The sequence below is a fragment of the Vipera berus genome, assembly GCF_964194415.1.
Source record: "Vipera berus genome assembly, chromosome: Z".
Lineage (NCBI taxonomy): Eukaryota > Metazoa > Chordata > Lepidosauria > Squamata > Viperidae > Vipera > Vipera berus.
The window spans coordinates 14,310,502-14,338,083 of NC_138205.1; the positions used below are offsets into that span (position 1 = coordinate 14,310,502).

General features: G+C 43.8%; 1 protein-coding gene across 1 annotated transcript; it reads left to right on the plus strand.

Moving 5' to 3' along the window:
- Window positions 1-954: 954 nt before the first annotated feature.
- On the plus strand, window positions 955-27,109 carry LOC308678658 (sodium/glucose cotransporter 2-like; the record flags this gene model as incomplete). Its single annotated transcript, XM_081345887.1, has 14 exons — window positions 955-1,065; window positions 4,680-4,751; window positions 5,512-5,616; window positions 6,224-6,283; window positions 7,273-7,377; window positions 7,695-7,800; window positions 8,379-8,459; window positions 10,692-10,921; window positions 13,688-13,823; window positions 19,253-19,360; window positions 19,700-19,850; window positions 20,530-20,698; window positions 23,781-23,996; window positions 25,686-27,109. 14 exons carry the CDS (start codon window positions 955-957, stop codon window positions 25,923-25,925), a joined length of 1,890 nt encoding a protein of 629 aa, XP_081202013.1. The 3' UTR covers window positions 25,926-27,109.
- Window positions 27,110-27,582: the final 473 nt, after the last annotated feature.

Genomic DNA, 27,582 nt, shown 5'->3' on the forward strand with positions numbered 1-27,582 from the left:
GGTCCCATCTCCGTCACTATGGACAGTCCTAGCTGGAGGCACGGAAAGTCAACATTTTCCATCCCTGCTCTTGGTCCTCTAAAGGGAGTGAACTAAACTTGACTAACTTTTGCCTGAAATTTATCAGAACAAACTGGTATTTAGAAAATATTTTGCCAGAAAGTTCTAATGCACTAAACCATGGCTGGCTGGGGAATTCTGGGAGTTGAAGTCCACACATCTTCAAATTCCCCAGATTGAAAAACAATGCACTAAGCCAGGAGCCCCCAACCTTTTGGGCACCAGGGACCGGTTTCATGGACAGAGGTTTTTCCGAGGACCGGAGGGGGTGTGGTTTTGGGTGCTGCCTTCATCCCGCAGATGAGGCTTTGCTTGCTTCCATGGCCCAGTTTCTGACATGCTGTAGCCTGGTGCTGATCCATGGACTGGGGGGGGGAGTTGGGGACCCCTGCACTAAGCATTTGTTTTTGGCGTCAAGGACACAATACATGTCAAACAGTGGTGGGATTCAAATGTGTGAACAACCGGTTCTCTGTGTGGATGCCGCCTCTGGAAGTCCATTCTGGGCCTGGGCAACAAAAAATTAGCTACCGGTTCTGCCGAAGTGGTATGAACCGGCTGAATCCCACCACTAATGTCAAACTAGTACTTGCGTATCCAAACCAAGACATGAAGATATGCGTCAACAAATGCTCTGCCCGTTGACATATGCCTACTAGGCATCTTCTGGCTACGTAAGGTTGGGGGAGGCCAGCTAAAGCAAGATAGTAGAAGTTGCCCTTTCTGACATCATTTCTCCCCACTCCGGTCACATACGTTCCAAGTTAATGACCCATCCAACCCATGACTAAGTTGGTTATTAACTACTCATGAACGTTCTTCAGAAGAACGGTCCAAAAAGGTTATTTCACTTTATTCCTCCATCTGGGGTACGTCTGGAGCTTATACGGCGTCATGGAGGCAAAATCACCAACCTTCACGTCTAAAAAGGCGGCCATCAGCAATGCGGCAGACATTTTGGTCATCTGCTTTTACTTCCTTGCGGTCATTGGCACTGGCCTTTGGGTACGTAGAAGTCCCTTTCTTCCTGGGATGTGACGCTGGGCTGAAATTGCTCTGCAAGTAGTGGGGCATTTAGTTTGTAAAAAGTGCAGGTGGTGCTCCATTCATTTAGGGACCACTCAAAGCTACGGTGTCACTGAAAAAGAGACTGAAGACCGGTTTTCGCACTTTTGACCCTTGCAGCATTCCCGCGGTCACATGATCAACATTTAAATGCTTGGCAACTGGCATGTACTTATGACAGTGGCACTATCACCATTTGTAACCTTCTCAGCTGGCTTCTGACAAGCAAACTCAGTTTTGCTTAACAACTGCATGATTCACTTAACAACTTGTTAAGCGATTCGCTTAACAAGTGTGGCAAAACAAAGTTGTAAATTGGGACAAACTTAACAACTGTTAAGCCATGCAAATTTCGGTCTCAGTTGGGGTCGTAAGTCAAGGACTACTTTACTTGTACTGCTGGGGTTCCTTGCTAGGCAAAATTTCAGATGAGGTTCAAAGGGTCTCTTAATTTCCCTAAAAATGAATTGTTTTAGACTCACAATACTGGAAACAGTAAGATTTTCTTCCAGGGTGTGGATTCCCTCCAGATTGAAAACCGGATCCAAATTTGCTGATAGATAGGAAGGGAAATCTAAATCAAGATCAACTGCTTTCAGGGAAGTATGAAAAAGATTTTGAGATTCTCTATTTTATCTCAGTATCTTTAATTTTTTTGCAAGGGTTTATAGGCCAAGGAAGTCTGTATACCCTGGTATCCTTTATTTCTTAGAAGGGGTGAATCCATTTATATCATATTCATAAATGTATGTTTAAAACATTATTCCATGGATTCTGCCATCTCCCAAGGAGGAGGGAACGAATGTGTATTGAGCCTGTATTAGGCATTTCAAAGGAAAAGAGAAGCCTTTTGAACTGGGGAAACAAAAGGGGGGGTTAGGGTAGGAGCATCTGGCTTGTGTCACGGAAGAGAGCAATAAACATAAAAGGTCCTAAGTTCCTTTTTCCCACGAGAGGGATGATACGAGGTAAATGATGGGGGACTGACCAAATGGGGTTAAGGGGGGGGGGGGTTGAACCGGGAACTCTTTATAAGGGTTTAGTTTGTAGAACAATATTAAGTCCTGTCTTGTATTCCTACAACCAAGCATGTCATAGTAAAGATTCCTTTTGGACTAAGATTTGGCTCCAAGAGTTTTGTCTTCCTAAGACGTGGTTTGGGGTGGGTCCTGACATTAATCATCGAATAAAATAGCACTCCTGCTGCTTATTTAGACAGGAGAAGGGGGGGGAGCTTCAATATGGCTTCCTCTTCTCACCAGAATCAGGTGAAGTCTGACAGCACCCTTCCCTACTGATAAATCTTATTAAAAAGCATACGTATTTCTTTTGTGAGCTGTAACTCAGAAAATGCAGGTGCATCTTGATTCATACCAACTTCATACCAGCTCCTTTGATTCTAAGGTACTAATTATTTCAATCTGTTTCTATTATAATGGTACGAATGTATTTTTCCCCCTAATACTGCCATTCCCTTTTTATTTTTATTCGTTGGAATAATGTTCCGTTTAAAAAGTTTATTTCTTCCAATTTATAAACTACCCAGGGAATCATCTTTTATTTGGGCAACTCAATCAAGTGCACCAGAATTTAGAAATCAAATATTGTTTAACAAGGGCATTTTTAATTAGCAAAACAACTGACTGAGTTACCAAAATTACCATCCAGTGCAAATAAAAGTGCATATAATCTGTTCAAGGGGCAAGGTGTCTAACCCAAATCCCTTGGATTTATATAACATTAAGTCAGTTGTGAAAAGACAGACAAAGCACTTAAACACAGACAGTGCTGGGTACAAATGAGACATGGCCACTGCTTTTGCAGTCCTTTTCCACAAAATCCTCTGCCCAAATGCAAGCTGGCAGGCTGACTCAAATGCATGTTTATTAGGCTTTTTTAATCCAGGCTGTTAGTGTCTTGTCTTTTTAAATTTCTGACCTTATTGTTCTAGGGGGTTAATTATTCTCCTCAGTTACACAGTTCAGGAATGTACTGGGAATGAGTAAAATTGAAAAAATGAGTGACTGAACTGTCTGTTCTTTAAAGAATTACATTCTGCTCCCAGGCACTTTCTTCTAGTTTAGTCTAGAAATTACCTCTTTTGATACAGATTAAATGGGATTAAATGATTATGTACCTCATATGTGTCAAGCTGAATCATATTAGCATCTTTTACCTGGCTTTATTTCAGGGCATGGGTTAAAAAAAAGTCAAGGTAGCAGCGCAACAGTGCAATTAAAGCTCGACCTGCACTGCATGTAAAAAAAAAGAAGAAGCTTTGATCACACTGTCACACCCGCCATCTTGACTTTTTTGACCATGCCCCTCAACATACCCTTCCTTTACTGTATTTACAGCAGTGTTTTTCTTCAGCCTTGGCCCTTTTAAGATCGCTGGCTGGGGAATTCTGGGAGTTGAAGTCCACAGGTCTTAAAGTTGACCCCCGATTTGGAGTGTTTTGTCAACCTTCCTATTGTAAACAGGGAAGTGGGGCAGAAAGGATCTGCAAGGAGCTTCAACATGGAGGGATGCTGACCTCAGAGGGCGGGTCTGGATTCAGCTAGAGCAGGGCTTTTCAACCAGTGGTACGGGTACCACCTGTGGTACATTGGCACCTGGCAGGTGGTACGCGGCCATCCTAGAAAAGTGGTAGTGGGGGAGGGGAATGAGCTGGTGGCAGCACCGCACAAGCCTGAGCGAGAGACGGCTGGAGCTGCAGGGCTGTCAGGGCTCAGCAGAAGCGCCAGGATCAGCACCAGGCTCCAACTGGACTTTGGCGCTGATCCTGGAGCTTCTGCTGAGCCCAGAAGAAGCGCCGATCAGCTGGAATGTTGCAGCATCTCCAGGGTCTTGTGATTTACATTCAGATGCTTGGCAACTGATTCATATTTATGACGGTCACAGTGTCCCAGGGTGACCAAAACCTGCTGCAACCACTCAGCAGATGGGTGGGGAATAAAAACCAAACACCCACCCCCCCACCCCCGCTGCCAATCCTCAACAAAGGTCACAACTATGAAAACCTCAGACAGGAGGAAGAGTGCCGCCGGGCGGGCAGGCAGGTGTCTTGCTCGGCTGTGGCTTGGGGGGGCACTATTTTCAGTGCCATTGTAACTTTGAGTAGTCACTAAGCAAACTGTTGTAAGTCGAGGACTACTTGTACTACATCACTTTTTTCCTTTTTTTGGTCATCACGTTTTTGACCCCTTGCTAGGCAACTGGTGGTACTCGGATGTTGCCATATCCTAAAAGTGGTACAATGGGTGAAAAGGTTGAAAAGCTCTGAGCTAGAGGACCATTTGGGGACTTGATTTTGCTTTCTTCACTGTGATACCCCTATTATAGCACTCAAATGACTTCTGTCAGTCCTTAGAGATTAGAGGTTCTAAGGATCACAGAAAGAAAAGCAGGGCTGCACAGGGAAACCGTGATGCAGGAAACCCAGATACTTGTGGTTTATTCCATAAATGATGCTTAAGACAACTGCAGTAGGTTGTGTTATGTGACTGAGATCATAAATCCTCATCTCTTTCTCTTTCTCTTGTGGTTCGCAGTCCATGCGCCGGATCAATCGAGGGACAGTGGGGGGATATTTCTTGGCTGGAAAGCAGATGTTGTGGTGGCCGGTGAGTGACCAAAACAGAGAGGGGGGAGAGAAGACAAGAGACCCCAATCAACTGAGGGATGGAACGGAGGGGCACTCAAGAAGATTTTAGAATAAGCAGTGATGGCAAACCTTTTAGAAACCGAGTGCCCAAACTGCAACCCAAAACCCATTTATGTATCATCGGGTGCTGGGTGGGCGTGGCCCATTGGGTGGGTGTGGCTGCAGTGGTAACGGCAGACTGGGTGGGACTAAGAAGTTCAATCAATGAATTCCAACTTTGTGAGATCTTTTTTTTTCCCACGAGAAGTTGAAATGGATTGATTGATTGAACCTTTTTTTTTTTTGGCACACGGCGGCGGAGGCCTAAAGTGAAAAGGTTTTATAAAACCCAGCTGAAGGCCTAGGACTGGGGTGACGGCATGCGTGCCCACAGAGAGGGCTCTGCGTGCCCCCCTGTGACACGCGTGCCATAGGTTCGCCACCACGGGAATAGGGGATGCAGCAAAGTAAAGTTATAGGAGGGAGAAGGAAAATCAAGTGGCTTATTTGGGACGGAGAGCGATATGAAAGAGCACGGCGATTGGACTAGATGACCTCTATGGTCACCCAATCATAGGATACTATGATAGTGCGACAGGGGTAGGAGTGGAAGAAAAGCGACCTAAGTTACTGGATGAATTGGGAGACAAGAGTCAAGACGACAGGACCAGGTAGATTTGGAAAGTCAATATGCTTTTTTTTTAAATAAAAAAAAGAAAATTTGGTGGCTGTGTTCACAGATTGGAGCCTCTCTCTTTGCCAGCAACATTGGCAGCGGGCATTTTGTAGGACTGGCAGGCACCGGAGCAGCGAATGGCCTGGCCGTGGCAGGATTTGAGTGGAATGTAAGTAGCAGAGAGACAAGATTGGGGGGTCTTCCCAGTGCGAGGGTGGGCAACTATGGCCCCTTTACAACTTGTGGGTTTCAACTCCCAGCATGCTAGCTCAGGAATTCTGGGAATTGAAGTTTACAGGTCATAAAAGGGACACTGTTGCTCAGCCTTGCCAAAGGGGTAGAGCAAGATCACCATCATTTGCTGAGCAGAAAGCACCAGAGCAGTTTGATTAGTAGTCCCTGATTTCCCCCTCCCCACCAGCAGAGAAAAAAGGAGTATCTGCAGGGTGGGGGGGATCAACAACAGCAAGATGCCCCCCCCACAATTGTGCAATGATGCACACTAAGAAGAAACAGGAGTTTGATAATACAATATGAACGACATCTTGTCTTTTTTTTACTCCCTCCCCCACCCACAGCTCTGCTGCTGTGGGAGCAATTTTTATTTTGTCCATCTACACAGATAATCAGATAATCACCAGTTCCATTTCTGCCTGTCACTAGCTGCAGATTAATCATTCAGAAGCTTTGATGAGGATTTTGGGAGGGGAAAGAAAAAAAATGGAATCTCGACCTATCCTAATTCTCACTCCATTTTTCTTTTCTTTCTTTTTTAGGCTATATTTTTTGTTCTTCTCCTTGGATGGTTCTTTGTTCCAGTTTACCTCTCTGCTGAGGTACTGAATTCTCCTCTCAATCGCACATTTATTCGTTTCCTTGCCTGTGGCATTTTTAATCTTCCCAAAGAATTCAGGGCAGCTCCATCATTCTCTCCACCCTCCCTACTTTTTCTTCACATCAGCCTTGCGAGGTAGGTTAAGCTGAGAGAAACGGTGCAGCCACATTTCCAGAGTCAGCTTGCCGAACGCCAGTCTCCTCCTGATTCTTAATTGAAGCAAACAGGATCCATTCCTATTCTTTTTTCTGCAACACAAAAAATAAAGGGCTGGGGAAAATTTGCACTGCTCCCTGACCCATTAGCTGAGGAAGGGACCTGGCCTTTAGTACCTTTCAAAGGAGAGGCAGGCCTGGTGACAGAGAAGGCAGGTCACCCTGCCTGTGCCAATCCGAGCATACCAACCTTGTCAAATCGTCTTGAAATACAGAAGGTCCCTGAGGATGGGCTCCAGCACAAGTCCGAAAGCTTGGAAGACAAAATCTCTGGGCCCAGTGACCGACCCAGTATTCTTATTTTTATTGCCCTGTACACCGCCCTGAGTCCTTCGGGAGAAGGGCGGTATATAAATCAAATAAATAAATAAATAAATAAATAAATAAATAAATAAATAAATAAATAAATAAATAAATAAATAAATAAATAAATAAATAAATAAATAAATAAATAAATAAATAGTCTTGCCTTAGGCATGAAAGCTGGCTAGGTGACTTTGGGCCTATCGCCAGGAGACGAGTTCTAGTCCCACCTTAGGCATGAAAGCCATCTGGGTGACTTTGGGCCAATCATTCTCTCTCAGCCCAATCTACCTTACAGGGTTGTTGTTGTGAGAAAAATGGGAGGAAGAAGTAGTATTAGGTATGTTTGCTGCCTTGAGTTACTTTATGGTAACTTTATATTACCTATAAAGTAATAATGGTGGAATAAAAGTCTAATTAACAAATAATAAGTAACCGTAACATGCCCTCTGCTTCCCCCCCCCTTTTGCAGGTCATCACAATGCCCCAGTACCTGAAGAAACGTTTTGGAGGCCAACGAATCCGTCTCTACCTCTCCATCCTCTCTCTTTTCATGTACATCTTCACCAAAATATCAGTAGGTCCTTTCTCCAAACATCCGGGATACAGTGATGGGGAGAGGGAACATTTGGAAATAAAAATCTGCTGCTTTCGCCTATTTAGGAAGGCTGGTATAAATGCTCTTGTGGCTTTTAAACTCTAGCTCGGGGGTCCTCAAACGTGGCCCTTTTATGCCTTGTGGACTTCAACTCCCAGAATTCCTCAGCCAGTGTGCCTGGCTGAGGAATTCTGGGAGTTGAAGTCCACAAGGCATAAAAGGGCCACGTTTGTAGATCCTTGTTACAGCTAATCTGCGCCTCTTCCTGGTAACCTTTCTGCTTCTCTCACCTGCAGGTGGACATGTTTTCTGGGGCTGTGTTCATCCAGCAGGCCTTGGGCTGGAATATTTATCTAGCTGTCATAGCGCTTCTGATCATAACCACCATTTATACCATGACAGGTAACTGGGCTCTTGGGCTAGGAATGAATTATGTACATTGATAATAATGTAGGCAGGGCCATGTGCTGGCCACTTCCAAGCAATGGTGCATTTCTTCATTCCTCACAAAGGGTGATACCTCCCCAGCATGCGCCGAGGTGGCAGTGCCGACATGGCACGGGACGGTCCCTTGCTGTTTCCAGATGGCCTTGTGGAGCTAAGACTGAATGTATTTCAGCATAGATGACCACCACAAAATTGTACATTGGCTCCTGGCCAGCCTGGGCCGGGGCCAAGACAGCGGGGGCCGTTCCCTTACTGTTTCCAGGATGGCTTCGCGGGCCACATGAAACCACTTCGCGGGCCGCATCCGGCCCCCGGGCCTTGTGTTTGAGTGGTGGCGAGAAGTTTGCACCTTAGATTTAGAATTCTGGGAGTTGAAGTCCACAAGTCATAAAAGGGCCAAGTTTGAAGAGCCCTGCTTTAAAGGGTGCTCACTTGCCTAAACCAGGTACAAATAACGCAGAGCCAGTTGTATAAGGAACCAAAGCATCATCATCATCATCCTACCTGCATATGTGTCTCCATCTTACTTTCAGGAGGATTGGCAGCCTTGATGTACACTGACACAGTCCAGACTTTTGTCATGATTGGAGGCGCTTTCGTCCTGATGGGGTTTGGTGAGTAGGATGTTGAGGATACAAAGACTGGGTTTCTTCTGTCATCTCAAACTGCAGAAGGCGGATTCCGGTAGCCCACAAATACAAGAAAGCCCAATGGAAGTAGCTGTAGGTAGTCCTTACTTACAACCAGTTGCATAGCCACTGCTCAAGGAAGGGCGGGGGCGGGTTCAACCTATTCTCCAAAGCACCTGAAGGCAGGACAAGAAGCAACGGATGGAAACTAATCAAGGAGAGGAGCAACCTAGAATTAAGGAGAAATTTCCTGATAGTGAGAACAATTAATCAGTGAATGGCCTCCTTCAGAAGTTGTTTGTGCTCCAACACTAGAGGTTTCTAAGCAGGGATTGGACAACCATTTGTCCAAAATAGTCTAGGGTCCCTTGCTCAAGCAGGGGTAGGCAACCTTGGCTCTTTTATGACTCGTGGACGTCAGCTCCCAGAATTCCTGAGCCAGCCATGCTGAGGAGAAATGGAGAGATTTCCAACCTGAGCCATGCTGGTTCAGGAATTCTGGGAGTTGAAGTCCACGAGTCATAAAAGAGCCAAGGTTGCCTACCCCTGGACTAGCAGATTCCAATGTCCCTTCCAACTCTATTATATGATGATGATGATGATGATGATGATGATGATGATGATGATGATGATTATTATTATTATTATTATTATTATTATTATTATTATTATTATTATTATTATTATTATTATTATTATTATTATTATTATTATTATTATTATTATTATTATTATTATTATTATTCAAAGTTAAAAGGGACTCTGAAAAACCAACCAAGCTTCAGAGTTCCAACATCCAGGCGCCCTCCCCTTGCAATCACATGACTGCATTGAGGGCTGTATGCAGCACTCCACGGTCATGTGACTGCAATTTACAACATTTTTACCAGGAACCAGGATTTACTTCTGGCTCCTAGCAAAACCACCCCACAGCAAGTAATGGGTTTGCTTAATGACTGCAACATTCACTTAACAGTCACACTCTACAACCGCTGTGTTCAAACCCGGTTGAGTCTCTGTTTTACAACCGCCATGACTTGCGAACATAATTGCAGGTTCAGTTATAGCCATACCTCGAGAACTACTTGCATAGGCCAAACTGAAGTCCTGATCCATCCCAATTTATAATGTCTACTCTATAATATAAAGCCCAGCAGTCAATAGGAGAAGCAAATTGCTCTGCTAAAAATCCGATTCTAACTTTTTGAGCGAATGTTAGAATAATTAGCCCTTTGAGATACAGTATATTGCATTGATTGGGCAAAAGATTAGAATGGAAGCAGCTCAGCCTCAAATCCCAGAAAGAAAAAATGAAGAGCAAAAGCCTCCATCTTTAAAGTCTTCTGAAGGAATTCAACTCACAACAGAACAAAAAATAGAGAAATAATAGCTGGATCCCAAAGACCCAAGGAAAAAGTGGAACCAGAGTTACCTTTTGCAGTAGCCATTTAATCCAGAATCACATAATTTTACTCACTAATTCTCTGTAGAGGGAGTTCACATTACATTATAGCGGCCATTTGTGATGCTCTGGCATTTTTATTAAATGTGACGCTCTGAAATTTTTGTCATTACAGGGCAGCGATGGTGGAAATCCTCATAAAGCAAATCCCAATTTTTTAAGGACAAAAAAATAATGCCATTTCCACATTCTATCTTTTGTGTATTTTTTTTTAAAAAAGAGGCATGATTTGAACCAGAGATAAATCAGATCAGTAAACTTTTCACAACTGACCCTTATTTACCTTGTGATGAACATAGTTATATAAGCCTTTTGATTTTGCACCTGTAATGACATTCTGGCCACTGCCATTTTTTTGCAATTACATATTCATTAGTTAAATTATTCAGGTTCAACTGATCCTATAAATCTAAAACAGAGGCCTTCAAACTTGGCCCTTTTATGACTTGTGGACTTCAATTCCCAGAATTCCTCAGCCAGGCACGCTGGCTGAGGAATTCTGGGAGTTGAAGTCCACAAGTCATAAAAGGGCCAAGTTTGAAGGCCCCTGATCTAAAACAAAGGTTAACTTTCCAAAAATTGTAACCAAAAAAAACTCCTGCTACCCTGGTTTGCAATTTCATTGCACAGGGAAAAAAATCAGAGGGAGGGAAGAGATCTCCAAACTGGGAAACAGGAAGTATAATGTAGGATGCAAACATCTTGAATAAAAATGCAACTTCAGTTCCAGCGTGACTGTGACTCTTCCCATACAGCCTTCAGTGAAGTCGGAGGTTATCAAGGATTATTTGACAAATATATGGAGGCTATTCCCAAGCGGACACTTTCGCCCAGCCCTGCCTTTTACAACATCTCATCTTCCTGCTACCTGCCCCGTGAAGACTCCTTCCACATGATCAGAGATGCCACCACTAGTGATCTGCCCTGGCCAGATCTCATCTTTGGCCTTTCCATCAACTCCATCTGGTATTGGTGCAGTGACCAGGTACAGAATGATTCCTAGGGAAGGATAATAGGAATAAAAACAGTGCGTTAATCACAACCCTTTACTCTGGATTAAACTCACAGTTCCCTACTTACAAAGCAACAGTCCTGCCTAGAAGCCTGACGCCAACTACCCATGATAGTAAATCCTGCTGTTATGCCAAAAAGGTTGAAGTTTTCCTATAGCTTTCAATTGAGAGTAATTAAATCTAACCTTTCATTGTGCACGCTGATTGTTTGTGGGTGTGGAAGAAAAATTACATATACTTAAGGCCAAGTCTTTGTTAAGCTGAATTCAACTTCTAACTTTATTTCCATCTTGCCAACACTACAGAGCCTTTGCTTCTTTCAGATTTACTTATTTTTGCTTCTCTGGTCTAATGTACAAAATTTCATGGAGGACTCTTGTCGAAGCACTACCCAAATTCAGCCCTGTGTAGCTCTTTCAAGCTCAGTCACATTGGTATTCTCACTTACAGTGAGAGACACACTTAGAAATATTCGTACCTTGAATTCTATATAACCCCCCAACTTTATATATAGATAGTCCTCAACTTACAACTGAAATGTGGCCTGCTGGTCATGCTGGTCATTAAATAGGTCCACACAAGAATGTCCCTGACTTTACAACCTTTATTGCAGCAGTCATTAAGTGAATCACTCCCTTTTTCATGTCCCTATTCAGGGTATCACTGCGGTCATTAAGAAAACAAGGTGGGCCTTAAGCAAATCTATCATCCGCAGTGGGCGTTTTTCGCCAGAAACCAGAAATAAATGCCTGTTTCCTACAAAGAAGATGTTGTCAATTACAGTCATGTGACTGTGAGACACTGCTACACACAGACAAGCACCTAAAAAGGGATCCCGTGTTCATGGGGTTTGGAGTGGGGAGCGGCTGTCAGAACTACACATTCAGATTGTAAGTAGTCCTGGGAAGGTTTGTCATAGCTTCGAATAGTCACTAAGCGACCGGGCATAAGTTGAGGACTACTTATATACTCAACCTATGTTTTGCAAGGCCAAGCATGTTGAGAGGGATAGCTTTCCTTGACTGTTAGGGTGCTCTTCCATGAAGAAAAAACACAGCTGCTTTAAAAATCATTGAATAATAGGAATGTACTTCTATGCTTCCCTTTTCTTGGTTGATCCTGAAAACGTAAGTGACAGGTGTCTGAAAGTCAAGTCAAGGCAATTGGACTGATTTTCTTGTTGGTTTGAGACTTTTCACTGCTCATCGAAGCAGCTTCATCAGTCAGAGCAAGTTAGTTAGGCAGAGAGCAGTGGGGGGATTCAGCCAGTTCACACCAGTTCAGCAAAACCGGTAGCTAATTTTTGGTTCCCCAGGCCCAGAATGGATTTCCGGAAGAGGCATCCAGACGGAGAACCAGTTGTTTACCTATTTGAATCCCACCTCGGGCAGAGAGTTGTTGGAATGTACCAACTCCACCTGCACCAACCTCAGGGGTTTGTTCCCCCAAAGTGTGTGGCAATATGTTGATGACAATAAGTCCAGTTGCCAAGACTCAACTTTCAGGCAACTTTACCTGGATGACTGAGAATCTTCACGACTTAAGTGATAGGTTTTAACTCTAGAAAGAGTACAGAGAAGAACAACAAAGATGATTGGGGGACTGGAGGCTTATAGGGAACGGTTACTGGAATTGGGTATGTGTAGTTTAATGAAGAGAAGGGTGAGAGGTGACATGATAGCAGTGTTCCAATATCTCAGGGGCTGCCACAAAGAAGAGGGAGTCAAGCTATTCTCCAAAGCACCTGAAAGCAGGACAAGAAGCAACGGATGGAAACTAGTCAAGGAGAGAAGCAACCTAGAACTAAGGAGAAACTTCCTGACAGAACAATTAACCAGTGGAACAACCTGCCTCTAGAGGTGGTGAATGCTCCAACACTGGAGGTTTTTAAGAAGAGACTGGACAGCCATTTGTCTGAAATGGTATAGGGTTTCCTGCCTTAGCAGGGGGTTGGACTAGATGACCTCCAAGGTCCCTTCCAACTTATTATTATTATTATTATTATTATTATTATTATTATTATTATTATTATTATTATTATTATTATTATTATTATTATTATTATTATTACCTTTAAGAGGATGAACAGATCACAGAATGAAGGTACCAAACAAAGGAAGCCTCCTTATGTACCTAAACTACAACTTCCAGCACGACTGATGGAAAATAACGTTGGGAGTTGTAATTTAGCAACTTTCTACCTCTGATATGATTCTGAGGCTACGTACCCTCCAATGAGGGCTTTAAACTAGTGTAGAGAACTACCAGTTTTCTTCTCTTTCTTCCAAGTTCCATCCAGAAGTTAGACAAACATACTGCAGCCCATATGTTTTCAGTTCAGAAGAGCCGATGGGAAATAAAAATATTTCCTTCCGTACCATTTATCAGAATCGAATCCTGCCCGTGGAAAAATTCTTCTGCAGATGCCTGGTGGAAAAGGGAAGCTCCTATTTAATGTAGTGAGATTCAAAGAGAATTCTCTGTAGTGGCATCCAGGGGTGTCCATCTAAGTCTCAACCATTCTTAAAGAATTGTCCATGTGCCATCTAGTGCAATCCCATGCTAAGGCCAACTTTGTAATCAAAATATCCCATTGAAGAACGTACTTTGTGACCATCTAGTTGTTCAACCTCATAAATCGTACCTGAAGAGTACGAGGATACCCTCCCCCCCGCAGAGCAGAAATGAAGATGACATCGATGTTTTACAGCAAACCTTCCCATTTGCATCCCATGTAGGTCATAGTACAGAGGTGCCTGGCTGGGAAGAACTTGACCCATGTCAAAGCTGGCTGCATCCTTTGTGGGTACCTCAAACTACTACCCATGTTCCTCATGGTTATGCCTGGCATGATTAGCCGGATCCTGTATCCAGGTAAACCTCTGAGACGGTGTGGTTGGAATGCAGATATCAGAAGGAAAATGTGAAATGGCTGATCTAAGTGAACCAAAGAACAATCTCAGACGTTATTGGAGGGAACTAAATTAAAGGGGTGGATTTAAAGATCTTTGGCCCCCAACTCAACCAAGAGAATCCTTCTCCAACTTTGGCAGAGTCCAGGTAGCTGTGAATGCAACCTCTTGTAACCAAGTTGATCTAGATGCTGCAAAACAAAATCATCTGTAACATGTATTAATTTAATTTCAAGTAAGGAAACTTATCTAGTTACTTATCTAGTTACATTAGAGGCAGTACGGATTTTTGTGATGTTCTCAGTCCTGGTTTGCTTATTGCTTACGAGCACTACTTTTTTCCCTCCCAGCCTGCTTGTAGAAGAGACTTGAAAGACATTCCAATTAAAGTTCAACGGGTGCTTTATTCTCAGCGGCTTTAATCCAAAAATAATCTTCTTAAACTTTTGCAAAGAAAAAAAGAAAAAAAGAAAAAAAAAATCTGATCTAGAGACACTCTCTCTTCATTTAAGTAAAAACGGGTCTAATAAAATCTAGGAGCCTCCACAGTATAAATATTCACAACTGAACGGCCATTTCCTCAGATGGAGACACTTATAGTTTATTTCTTTACCATAGCAAAGCATGTAGCGTGAGAATAATTTATTTTTATTTTATTTTAATTCCATTTATATCCCGCCCTTCTCCGAAGACTCAGGGCGGCTTACAAGCTTAGCAGTAGCCTTCATTCTATGTATATGCCTGCTTATTAGGGCTTTCACACACACCCCCTAAGCGGCATTATTACAAAGTCAGCTTAATTGCCCCCAACAATCTGGGTCCTCATTTTACCTACCTCGGAAGGATGGAAGGCTGAGTCAACCTTGAGCCTGGTGGGACTCGAACCTGCACTAATTGCAGGCAGCTGGTGATTATAATTATAATTATAATAATGATTACTGTATTAACAGTATTGTGCAGAGAAGTATTATGAAGAAAGTAGGGTTTCCTGCTTGGGCGGGCCGGGGCGGGGGGGGTTAGACTAGATGGCCCACAAGGTCCCTTCCAACACTGTTATTCTAATTCTCATTCTAAAAAAAGTTATGGTACCACCAGCCAGAGTGATTTGCTGTATGTGCAGGATTCTTAGAAGAGGCTATGAAAGAACTCAGCTCAAGCGTAAGAACCAAACATAAGTTTAACGCTACCCAATTTTGCAATTTAGCAGTATTCTCTGTTGATCTGCATATACCACGGGTCGGCAACCCGCGGCTCCGGAGCCGCATGCGGCTCTTTGAGCCGTCTCCTGCGGCTCCCAGTCGCCCGGTGCGTGTGCACCTCTTCGAACGGGCAGTGGTGCGCGCGCACCTCTCCAAATGGAGAGTGGCACCGCCCGTTCTGAGAGGTGCGCACGCACCTTTCTGAAGGGCGGAGGTGCGCCTGCACCTCTCCCAAGCCGCCGCCGTCCCGTTTGCACAGCTGCCGCGTTCGTCCATGTTTGACGAACGCGGCAGGTCTCTGAACGGGACGGCGCGCACCTCTCCAAGGGGGAGACCCGTCGCTGCGCAGGTGCCTCCCATTTTGCGCATGCGCAAAATGTTTTTTGCGCATGCGCGTGAGTGGACGCACGCGCGCGCACTTTTTGCGGCTCCCACTTTTTTGTTTGTGTGATGGAACCAGTTCTGAGTGGCTCTTTTCCTTTTTCCGGTTGCCGACCCCTGGCATATACAGTCAATCCACATTATGGAGGCTTTCTTCAGAAATAACTAGGATTAGTCAGCTAGCTCTCTAGGGCTCAGTCAACACCCTCAAATTTCCCTCTGCTCCGGATGAATCAGATTCTACCTCTGTGACCCCCCCCTCCCCAAAGTATAAATCAGGAGGGCTTTGGGAGGTCCTGGGAATCGATGAGACAGTCAGCACGGTCAGGACCTCCCTGTGAATTTGCTCTTTGTTTTATTAGCAAGGCACGTGATTTGTTTAATTTCCAAGCGTGTAAAAAGATTCTGGCAATACAGCACTTAACACAGCAAGTAAACAGGCTGGATTCCTTTTCCTGTTGCCCTCTAGCCTTGTGATAAGTGGTAGTCAGGGCTTTTTTTCTCATAGAACGCTCAGAACGGAGTTCCGGCACCTTTTTTGGATGGAACCTTGTAGGGTAGGCAAAGCGGGTTGTATGATGTGTGTGAGTTCCGGCACCTTTTTCTTTTACAAAAAAAAGCACTGGTGGTAGTGAAGTGACAATCACTGAAGTCTGGGCAGCTAACCAGCCCATGGACACTAGACCAGGGGTAGGCAACCTCGGCTCTTTTATGACTCGTGGACTTCAACTCCCAGAATTCCTGAGTCGGCATATTCTGGGAGTTGAAGTCCATGAGTCATAAAAGAGCCGAGGTTGCCTACCCCTGGTCTAGACTCTAGTGATTAAGACAGCAGGCTAGAAATCAGGAGACGGTGAGTTCTAGTCAGTGGTGGGATTCAAATATGTGAGCAACCGGTTCTCTCTGTGGATGCCACTTCCGGAAGTCCATTCTGGGCCTGGGCAACAAAAAATTAGCTACCGGCTCTGCCAAAGTGGTGCGAACCGGCGGACTCCCACCCCTGGTTCTACTCGTGCCTTAGCCATGAAAGCCAGCCAAAGCCCCCAATTCAGCCCAACCCACCTCGCAGGGTTGCTGTTGCTGTGGGGAAAATCAAAGGAGGAAGGTGTGTGTTGGATATGTTCACTGCCTTGAGTTTTTTTTGTATAAAAAGAATAAACAAATCAAATAAAACCATCTGGCCGTGCCCAATTTTACAATCTTTTCTTTTCTTTTCTTTTTAATGGCAAATTATAAAGCAATTGCCAGGGTTGTTTAGTCTAGCCATTGTTTGCTGTGGGGTAGTTTTTGCCAGAACCCGGAAGTAAAGGCCAGTTTTTCTTCTCAGCAAAAATGTCGTGTGACTATGGGCCGCTGGTTGCCGAGTGCCCGAAATGCGGTCGTGTGATTGGGTGATGAGAGGAGTGGATATCAGAATTTCAAATCTGGGTTGAAAGTCCTATTTTCAAGGTCTGTCATAACGTCAAACAGCTGCTATGAGCTACCTGTCATAAGTTGAGGACTACCTGTAGGGCACTGGTGGATATCCAGACAGCCTTTCTCTATCTGTCTAGATTGAACTTCAACCAGTTCTAGTCCTCTCTTCCCCTTTTCCAGCATGGCTGCAGCCCTTCCTTCCCCCTAAGGAAGGTTACTGTCCTTCAGAAAAAGAGCTCGCTCTCATCCACATCTCTCAGCTTCTCTTGTCAGGAGAAAAAAAAACAGCTTATGCCTTTGATTGATTGCAAGACAGGACAGAAAATAGGCCAGGGCTGGGACACGCTGAAACAATAGGGTTGGTTAACTGCCGCAAGTGAAATGTTGAAAACCTTTCCTCCCTTCGTTTGAAATTAAAAGTGCCACAGAAATTAAATCCTTTGAAAAACTACAGGTTGTCCTTTGAACTTCTTTCCCTGTTATTCTATTGAAAGGGAGAGAAAAATCAGCCAGTTGAATGAGAGAGGGGGGGGGAGAGGAAGGGGGAGAGAAAGAGAGGGAAAACCAGATTGAATAGAATAGGATACAGCTGGAAGGGACCTGGGAGGTCTTCTAGTCCAGCCTCCTGCTGAAGCAGGAGAACCATCTTAGATAAGTGACTGTCTAGTCTCTTCTTTAAAATCTCCAGTGATGGAGCGCCCATGATTTCTGGAGGAAAAGCTTTTCCACTGGTTAATTGTCCTCGCTGTTTGGAACTTTCTCCTTAATTCCAGGTTGCTTCTCTCTTTGGTCAGTTTCCAACCACTGTTTCTCGTCCTTCCTTCTGGTGCTCTGGAGAACGACGTGACCCCCCTCTTCTTTGTGGCAGCCCCTCAGACACTGGAACACTGCTATCATATCTCCCCTATTTCTTCTTTACTTTTTGACTAGCCAAAGCCAAGTCCCGCAGCCGTTCTTTGTATGTTTTAGTCTCCAGGCCTTTTTGATCATCTTAGTTGCTCTTCTCTGAATTTTTCCCAAACTCTCTTTTTTGTGATAGGGTGACCAAAATTTGGCTGCAGCATTCCAGGTGTGGTCTTACTAGGGTTTTATAAAGCAGTACTAATACTTCACGTGATCTTGATTCTATGCCTCTGTTTATACCACCCAGGATTGTATTAGCCTTTTTGGTTGCTGCTGCACACGGCTGGCTCATAGTCAAGTGATCGTCCACTAGGACTCCAAGGTCCCTCTCACAGATACTGTTTTTGAGCCAGGTCTCGCCCAGGCTTGTACCTTTGATTTTTCCTGCCTAAATGTAAAACTTTGCTTTTCTCCATACTGAAACTCATTTTGTTGGATGGGGCCCATTGTTCAAGTTGGTCAAGATTTTTTTTTTTTGATTCTGAGTTTGTCTTCTGCGGTGTTGGCTACTCCTGTCAGTTTGGTGTCATCTGCAAATTTGATGAGTTCCCCTTCAATTCGCTCATCTAAGTCATTGATGAAGATATTGAAGAGTCCTGGGCCTAAGACGGAACCTTGTGGTGCCCCACTGCTTACTTCTCTCCATGTAGTGCCGTTGAGGACTACTCATTGAGTACAGTTTGCCAGCCAGCTACAGATCCATTTTCTACATTTTCTACAGATCCTTTTTCTACCTTACCAAGGAGTAGGTTTTGGTCTACTTTATCAGATGCCTTACTGAAATCTTGATTGATGATAAATAAAGATGAGAAAGATTATCATACATCCCTTGATTGATGATTGGTAAAAGATATTAATCTTGATAGACAGACAGACTGATTCTTCTTAAAACAGAAATTTCTTTAATGTACAATATTTATATCAAAAGAGTCCAAATGCTATTGTTTTTCTACTATGAAAATAGTATTACTTCTCTAAGGAGCCAAGGAGTAGATTGCTTCCTGCCTGAGCAGGGGGTTGGACTAGATGACCTCCAATAATTATTATTATTATTATTATTATTATTATTATTATTATTATTATTATTATTATTATTATTATTATTATTGTTGTTGTTGTTGTTGTTGTTGTTGTTGTTGTTGTTGTTGTTGTTGTTGTTATTAATCTCCTACAGAAAAGATCCCAAAACCTTCCTCCCTTCTCCTCCCCAGTTAATTTAAGAACCTAGCACCTCACAAATTTAGAAGTGAGTTATTTAGATGGTGAAAACAAACACTTCTTGGCACCCAGCAGAAACAGTATATGGCGTACACATCCTTTGTCATACACATGTATGTGCACATGTATATGTTAATGCAGTGTTGTTACCTGCAAGAGAATCATTCTTCTTCTTCTTCTTCTTCTTCTTCTTCTTCTTCTTCTTCTTCTTCTTCTTCTTCTTCTTCTTCTTCTTCTTCTTCTTCTTCTTCTTTCTTCTTCTTCTTCTTCTCAGATGAAGTAGCCTGCGTCGTTCCAGATGAATGCAAGCAAATATGTGGTACAGAAGTTGGGTGTTCTAACATTGCCTATCCAAAACTGGTTGTGTCTCTCATGCCAAATGGTAAGAAGGAGATTATTTCCTTCCTGACCCCCAATGCACTCACTTTAGCCAAAGTTGGTGGGGGTGGCAAGGGCTTGTAACAACTCCATGGTTCGAGGGTTACCTGCAGAATCAACGGCTTGGCCATCTAGTTGGGACCATCAACAATAATGGAGAGGTTTGACCAGTCCTACTACAGATAGCAGGGATTGGATTTGGGACTCTACCATTAAATTAGGGGTCCCAGCTCTATTGTGAATTTATTTATTTATTTATTTATTTAGCCAGCTGTATGACCCAAGTGATGCTGAACGCTGGAATTCATCCCTTCTTCCTCCCCATTATGTTTTATTACGACAGGCCTTCGGGGCTTGATGCTAGCAGTGATGCTGGCAGCCCTCATGAGCTCCCTGGCATCCATCTTCAACAGCAGCGGCACCCTCTTCACCATGGACATCTACAAATGCTTGAGGCCACAAGCCAATGAGAGGGAGCTGTTGATTGTGGGCCGGTGAGAAAGAGATCTGGGACACCCCAAATCCATGTACACTCTTCCCTTGCTATGAAAAACCAAACTCTGGCATCTTGTTAGTCTTCCTCCATTTGGTGCCCTACAGATGTGTTGTGACTCTACTGTCATTCTAGCCAGATGGGGGAAGATTGGTGATACCAACACAAGGGATGGCAACATTTTCAAAGAGTGAGGGGAGTTGTACACTGATGTGGGCACCAAAACACTATTCATTGTTCATTCATTCATTCATTCTATTAATATTTTCATCCATCCATTCATTTTCATTCAATCATTCATTGCAAGAAGTTAATATTCTCACTTGGAATCTACAAGATGTAATGCACAGCCCTTGAAATCTTGCAAGGTCTGGCAAATTCGTGAGATCTTAGCCATTATTTTGTGAATGATGCACACTGGCACCATACCACTGCAAAACAATACAAAGTTCCCAAAATTTGTCCACTTCTTCGCTATTTTTGCCATCCTGCAGGCCATGTCAACTGCATTAGAAACATGAATCTTAGAACTCACTTGAACCACGAGATAAGTAAATGTTACGTGGCAGTGAGTACACCTGTGAAAATCCTCTCCCACCCTCAGTTAAACCCCACTTTGTAAGCCGGTCCCTGTATCCCAGCCAAGGGATAGATTTCCTCTTTGCTGTTTCTCTCTACAGGGTGTGGATCTTGCTGCTTGTGGGCATCAGCATTGCGTGGATCCCTGTGGTACAGGTTGCCCAAGGTGGACAGCTCTTTGACTACATCCAGTCCATCAGCAGTTATCTGGCCCCACCCATTGCTGTCATTTTTCTCCTTGGAGTCTTTGTCAAAAGGCTTAATGAGCAGGTGAGCAGGTTAAAAGAAAAAGACACAACCACCCACATTGACAAACGTACTCCACATAAGGAGTGGGATCCACGGAGGGGAACCACAAATACTCCAAACAGAGGAAATAAGAGTACCAGAATTTTAAGCCCAGTTAGAATGGTGGCATCTAGACCACCTAAGCCAATTTGGACTTCCTAGAAGATAGTCAAATAAGACACCATTCAGAGGTTTCAGATACTGGGAAGTTGAAAAATATTATATCCCTAAGAAGGCAGAAGAAAACCACTTCTGTCAAGTGCCAAAGTCATCAGGACGTGGGCTGAATAGAAAAGAATAGAGCTGGAAGGGACCTTGGAGGTCTTCTAGTCCAGCCCTCTGCTCAAGCGGGAGAACCTATACCATCTCAGATAAGTGACTGTCTAGCCCAGAGGTAGGCAACCTCGGCTCTTTTATGACTCATAGAAACGCAAGTTAAGATAGGCAAGAAAATGGTAAGTGAGCACCTGTCCAGCCTAGACGAGTTCAAATCACCAGGACCAGACGGATTACACCCCAAGGTTCTCAAGGAACTGGCAGACGTGATCTCAGAACCACTGAACTATATTTTTCAAAGATCCTGGAGCACTGGGGAACTACCAGAGGACTGGAAGAGAGCTGATGTTGTTCCCATCTTCAAAATAGGGGGAAAAACAGATCCAGGAAACTACAGACCTATCAGCCTGACCTCAATACCTGGGAAGATTCTGGAAAAGATAATCAAACAACAAATCAGCGAACACCTTGATGCAAACAAAGTCATCACTAAAAGTCAACATAGGTTTGTCAAAAACAGATCATGCCAGACAAATCTTATTACATTCTTTGACCAAGTGACAAAATTAGTGGACCAGAGGAATGCTGTACATATAATTTACTTGGACTTCAGTAAGGCATTTGATAAAGTAGATCACAACCTAGATGGGGAACTCATCAAATTTGCAGATGACACCAAGCTGGCAGGAATAGCCAATACTCCAGAAGATAGGCTTAAGATACAGGAGGATCTGGACAGACTCGAACACTGGGCACTATCTAACAAAATGAAATTCAATTGTGAAAAAAGTAAGGTTCTGCATTTAGGCAGGAAAAATCAAATGCACAGGTATAGTATAGGTGGTACCTTGCTCGATAGTAGTAACTGTGAGAGGGATCTCGGAGTCCTAGTGGACAATCACTTCAATATGAGGCAGCCGTGTGCTGCAGCTGCCAAAAAAGCCAACACAGTGCTAGGCTGCATTAACAGAGGGATAGAATCAAGATCACGTGAAGTACTAATACCACTTTACAATGCCTTGGTAAGGCCACACCTGGAATACTGCATCCAGTTTTGGTCACCACGATGTAAAAAAGATGTCGAGACTCTAGAAAGAGTACAGAGAAGAGCAACAAAGATGATCGGGGGACTGGAGGCTAAAACATATAGGGAACGGTTGCTGGAATTGGGTATGTGTAGTTTAATGAAGAGAAGGGCGAGGGGGGACATGATAGCAGTGTTCCAATATCTCAGGGGCTGCCACAAAGAAGAGGGAGCCAAGCTATTCTCCAAAGCACCTGAAAGCAGGACAAGAAGCAATGGATGGAAACTAGTCAAGGAGAGAAGCAACCTAGAACTAAGGAGAAACCTCCTGACAGTTAGAACAACTAACCAGTGGAACAACCTGCCTCCAGAAGTGGTGAATGCTCCAACACTGGAAGTTTTTAAGAAGAGACTGGACAGCCATTTGTCTGAAATGGTATCGGGTTTCCTGCCTTAGCAGGGGGTTGAACTAATGACCTCCAAGGTCCCTTCCAACTTATTATTATTATTATTATTATTATTATTAACTTCAACTCCCAGAATTCCTGAGTCAGCTATGCTGACTCAGGAATTCTGGGAGTTGAAGTCCATGAGTCATAAAAGAGCCGAGGTTGCCTACCCCTGGTCTAGCCTCTTCTTAAAAACCTCCAGTGATGGAGCGCCCACAATTTCTGGAGGCAAGCTGTTCCACTGGTTAATTGTCCTCACTGTCAGGAAGTTTCTCCTTAATTCCAGGTTGCTTCTCTCTTTGGTCAGTTTCCAACCATTGTTTCTTGTCGTGGCCTCTGTTGCTTTGGAGAATAATTTGACCCCCTCTTCTTTGTGGCAGCCCCTCAAATACTGGAAAACTGCTGTCATGTCTCCCCTATTTCTTCTTTTCTTTAGACTAGCCCAGGGGTCAGCAACCTGAAACAGTGAAAGAGCCACTCGGAACCGGTTCCCTCACAAAAGGAAAAACTGGGAGCCGCAAAAAATGTGTGCACATGTGCGTACATGCGCGCATGCGCAGAACAGGGTTTTACTGAAGAGTGGAGCCAAGGCGAGATATGCACCTGCCCTGCATATTTGAATTGATTGGTTGAACTTTTTTAGTCCCACTTTTTTTTTTTGGACTGCACATGGCAGAGGACTGGGAGCCGCAGGAGACGGTTGAAAGAGCCGCATGCGGCTCCGGAGCCGCGGGTTGCAGACCTGTGGACTAGCCAAACCCAAGTCCTCTAGCCATTCTTCATATGTTTTAGTCTCCAGGCCTTTGATCATCTTAGTTGCTCTTCTCTGAATTTTTTCCAAACTCTCAACATCCTTTTTGTGGTACGGTGACCAAAATTGGCTGCAGTATTCCAGGTGTGGTCCCACTAGGGTTTCATAAAGCGGTACTAATGCTTTGCGTGATCTTGATTCTATGCCTCTTGTTTATACAACCCAGGATTGTATTAGCTTTTTTTGGCTGCTGCTGCACACGGCTGGCTCGTGGTCAAGGGATCGTCCACTAGGACTCCACGGCCAACTGTTGAAGTCAACTGTCTCATGATATATACAGCCTTGGGGATGGGAAAACCTTGGCCTGCTAACGGGGAGAACCAGAGATGAAGGAAGTCAATGTCGCACACGTCTAAACCTTTTAACAGTCAGGCTTTCCCCAAATTTCGCAACGGTCTCTCAGTTTTAGGGGACAGGGAAGGCACCTGTGCAGGAGTGAAGTGTCCCTGATACAAGGGGAAAGCTCTTTCTTGTTCGTTCCTCATCCTCCCTGTTCCTCTTTAGGGTGCCTTCTGGGGCATGATGGGAGGACTAGCCATAGGCATGGCCCGAATGATCCCAGAATTCGTCCACGGAACAGGGAGCTGTCTCTTTCCAAGCACCTGCCCTCGCCTGATCTGTGGCGTCCACTATCTTTACTTCGCCATGATCCTATTCTTGGCTACAGCTGCCATTGCAGTGGGGGTCTCGCTCTGCACTTCTCCGATTCCTGACAAACATGTAAGTACAGGGGGAGTTGGGGGAAGGGGGAGGAGGAGGAGGAGGAAAATAATGCCAGTGCATTGAAATGCAGGTAGTCCTCGACGTTTTTTATTATTATTTAAAAGTTTTTTTATTTTTATTTTTTTCCAACTCTCCCCCATACATCTCAAGAAATATAGCGTAATATTTTATCAAGTATTAAGGTACCGGTACATTCTTTTTACATTCTAATCTACCAAATACTCTTTTTTTTTAATTGAAAAGTTTTAGAAAATTTAATAATAAAAGCCCCCCCCCTCAACCCTCCCCCCTTCCCTCCCCCCCCCAGACTTCCCAAAGCAGAATACAGGGTGTTATATATAACAATCTTATGCAAACATATGCTAAATATCTATTAAAACGTTAACAAACCTTCCACTCTTTAACTCCCTTATAACAAAACTAAAATAGTTATAATAACACATCTATAATTGTTAAGAATTATTCATAAGCTATTTGAAATAATACCAAATACTCTTAACAACATAAATACCTACACGTAAATTTTGTTTTGTTTTTTTTATATATATATATATATATATATATATATATATATATATATATATATATATATATATATATATATATATATATATATATATATATATATATATATATATATATATATTCAATTTTATTTTCCCATTTCTTCCACAAACAAGTCAACAAATATATCGCCATACATAAATACATACATGTAAGTTTGGGTGCTGCTCGTCCATTTCCCCTTTCACTGTATCCACCCTCCTTCTCTCTATTCCCTCTTCTCTACTTTCTTTCTCCCTTTCTCCTTTCTTCCCTACTTCCCTCTTCTTCCTCTCCTCTTTCCTTCACCACTCCCCTCCCGTTTCTCCCCACTTCTCCTCCTCTTTTCCTCTAACCTTCCTACTTCCTTCCCCCCTCCTCTACTCTCTTCCCTCTAGTCCTCGACTTACGACCACGATTGGCACCAAAATTTCCACTGCTAAGCAAGTCGGTTGTTAAGTGACTCAGGTCAGATTATTTTACAATCTTTTTTTTTTTGCCACGGTTGCTAAGCGAATCCCCCCAGTTGTTCTCATGTGGTTGTTAAGCGAATCTGGCTTCCCCCATTGACTTTGCTTGTTGGAAGTCGGTCGGGAAGGTTGCAAATGGCGATGGCAGGAGACTTCAATTGTCATAAAAATGCAGGCTTGGTTGTCAAGAGCCAGAATTACATGGCTGTGGGTGTTGGACACAAAAATAGACACAAATTGAAATCCACTCTGTTTTGAGTTGCAAATAGAAAAGAAGTTTATTAGACTTCACAACAAAGTCTAAAAAGTAACGGTTTGCAAAAGTGGGCCCTGGTTTTCTGGGACACACCTTCTTTCAGGGCCCTAAGCTGGTCCACAAACCTCTTTACTGGCAACTGAATTATTTACCAGTTGTTCTTCATAGGCACTAACAGGGATGCCAAAGAAAATTAGAGATGGTGATTATCAGGGAACAGACGCGGAATCGCTCACCTCCCTCACTCAGAAATGGATCGCTTGACAATTGAATGCAGTCACTTACAGAGCCAAACTAATCTTTTCCAGTTGGTTGTCCATCTTGAGTTGGGCAACAGTTCCCTGGATCCCCTTCCCCACCCAGGGTCATTCTGTTTCACCATTTGTGCATCTCAAAACTTCCGTTCTGCCAACCCAGCTGCATCGCCTGGTATTCAGCCTGAGGCACAGTAAGGAGATACGGGTCGATCTGGATCTGGAGGAGGAGGAGGAAGCAAAACAACGACAGCGGCAAGCAGAGAATGCAGCCACCAAGAACGGAAGACCAGAGTTGGTCCTAGAAATGGATGGTGAGGGGACATTGTGTGTTTATTTATTTGGCTTATATTTCTCCTTCATTCAGGAGCTCAAAGCAGAGCCCTTTTGGTGTAGTGGTTGAAGTGTGCTGGCCTAGAATCCAGGAGACGGATGTATTCTAGTCCTGCCTTAGCCAGGAAAGCCAGCCGGGTGAGTTTGGCCAATCACCAGGAGACTGAGAGTTCTAGTCCCGCCTTAGACATCAAAGCTGGCTGGGTGCCTTTGGGCCAATCACTCTTTATCAGTTCAACCCACCTCACAGGGTTGTTGTTGTTGTGGGGGGGGAAAAGAGGAAGGAGAAGTATTATTGCCAAATTGAGTTACTTACAAAGTACTTTTATTACTTTTTAAAGTACCTTTATTACTTATATGGTAATAAAGGCAGGATAAAAATTAAATAAATAAAATAGGAGTCCTTTTTCCTTTGAGGTAGGCTAGGTGGGAGAGCATGACTGGTGCAAAAATCACCTACTGAGGGTAGACCTGAATCTGGGTCTCCCCAATGCCAGCCCAACCCCTTAAACACTACACCACACTAGTTCTTACATGGTATTATTTGGGAAGCAAGATGCAGCCTTTCTAAAATACACATCCAAACAATTCTAGCGTGTCCCCAAATCATCAAATTTTCTTCGTGTGTATGTGTATGAGAGAGACTTTCCTTTTGAGTTTGCCCTTGTCACAATTTCACAATCATCACAATGTTTTGAGAGAACTCTAAGCTCAGACGCCTGTTCCCTCTCCACCTAGATCCCAAAACAATGACCTCCTGTGGCCGGCTCCGTCAAGGCCTGGCCTGGTTTTGTGGAATGAATTCCGGCAGCCCAAAGGAGCCAGAAGTGAACCCAGAAGAGAAGGACAAGGATCTCCAGCCTCTGGCAGGCATCGCAAATCACACGCTGTGGAAACAGGTGGTCAACACCAATGCTATGATCATGATGGCTCTGGCCATATTCATGTGGGGCTACTATGCCTGAGGATCCTCAACAGCTCAATAGAATACGTTACTCACCAACCCCTCCAGCTACATCCCATCAACCCATCAGCCCCAGAGGAACAACAGGAGCAAAAAGATGGAATCAGAAATAGGAGGGACTTCACAACTGTCTTCTGAGTCACCTGCCATCATCCAAGTCCCAAAGATCTAACTACGGCATCCAAGTCAACATTCATCAAAACTCATCACAACTAACTCTTTGGAAGATCATTTTAAGTTGTATTACATCGTGAAAGAGACAAGCCACTCAAAACTGTTGACAGCTGGAATTGAGGAGAAACTCATCCTTCTTAAGTGTCGAGATGACTAGGAATATTCAGTTTTCACGGTCTTAGAAACCACGTCAGGCAGGAAACAGCAAGGCCACATGCTAAATTCCTATTAAAGTGATTTATTGGTTGTGCCTATGCATGGGAATCTAGTCAACTACTGGTTAGCACCATTTTGGTGCTAGATAAGGGTTAACGGATTCAAGAAGGGTTAAACTCACTCTTCAACATTGCTTCATATTCCATGTCATCCCTTACAAACTTTTGGAAAAGGGAGAGAGAGAGAGAGAGAGAGAGAGAGAGAGAGAGAGAGGGAGGGAGGGAGGGAGGGAGGGAGGGAGGGAGGGAGGGAGGGAGGGAGGAGAGAGAGAGAGAGAGAGAGAGAGAGAGAGAGAGAGAGAGAGAGAGAGAGAGAGAGAGAGAGAGAGAAAATAGGGAAGAAATTAAACCAATCATAGCATCTGTCTATACTA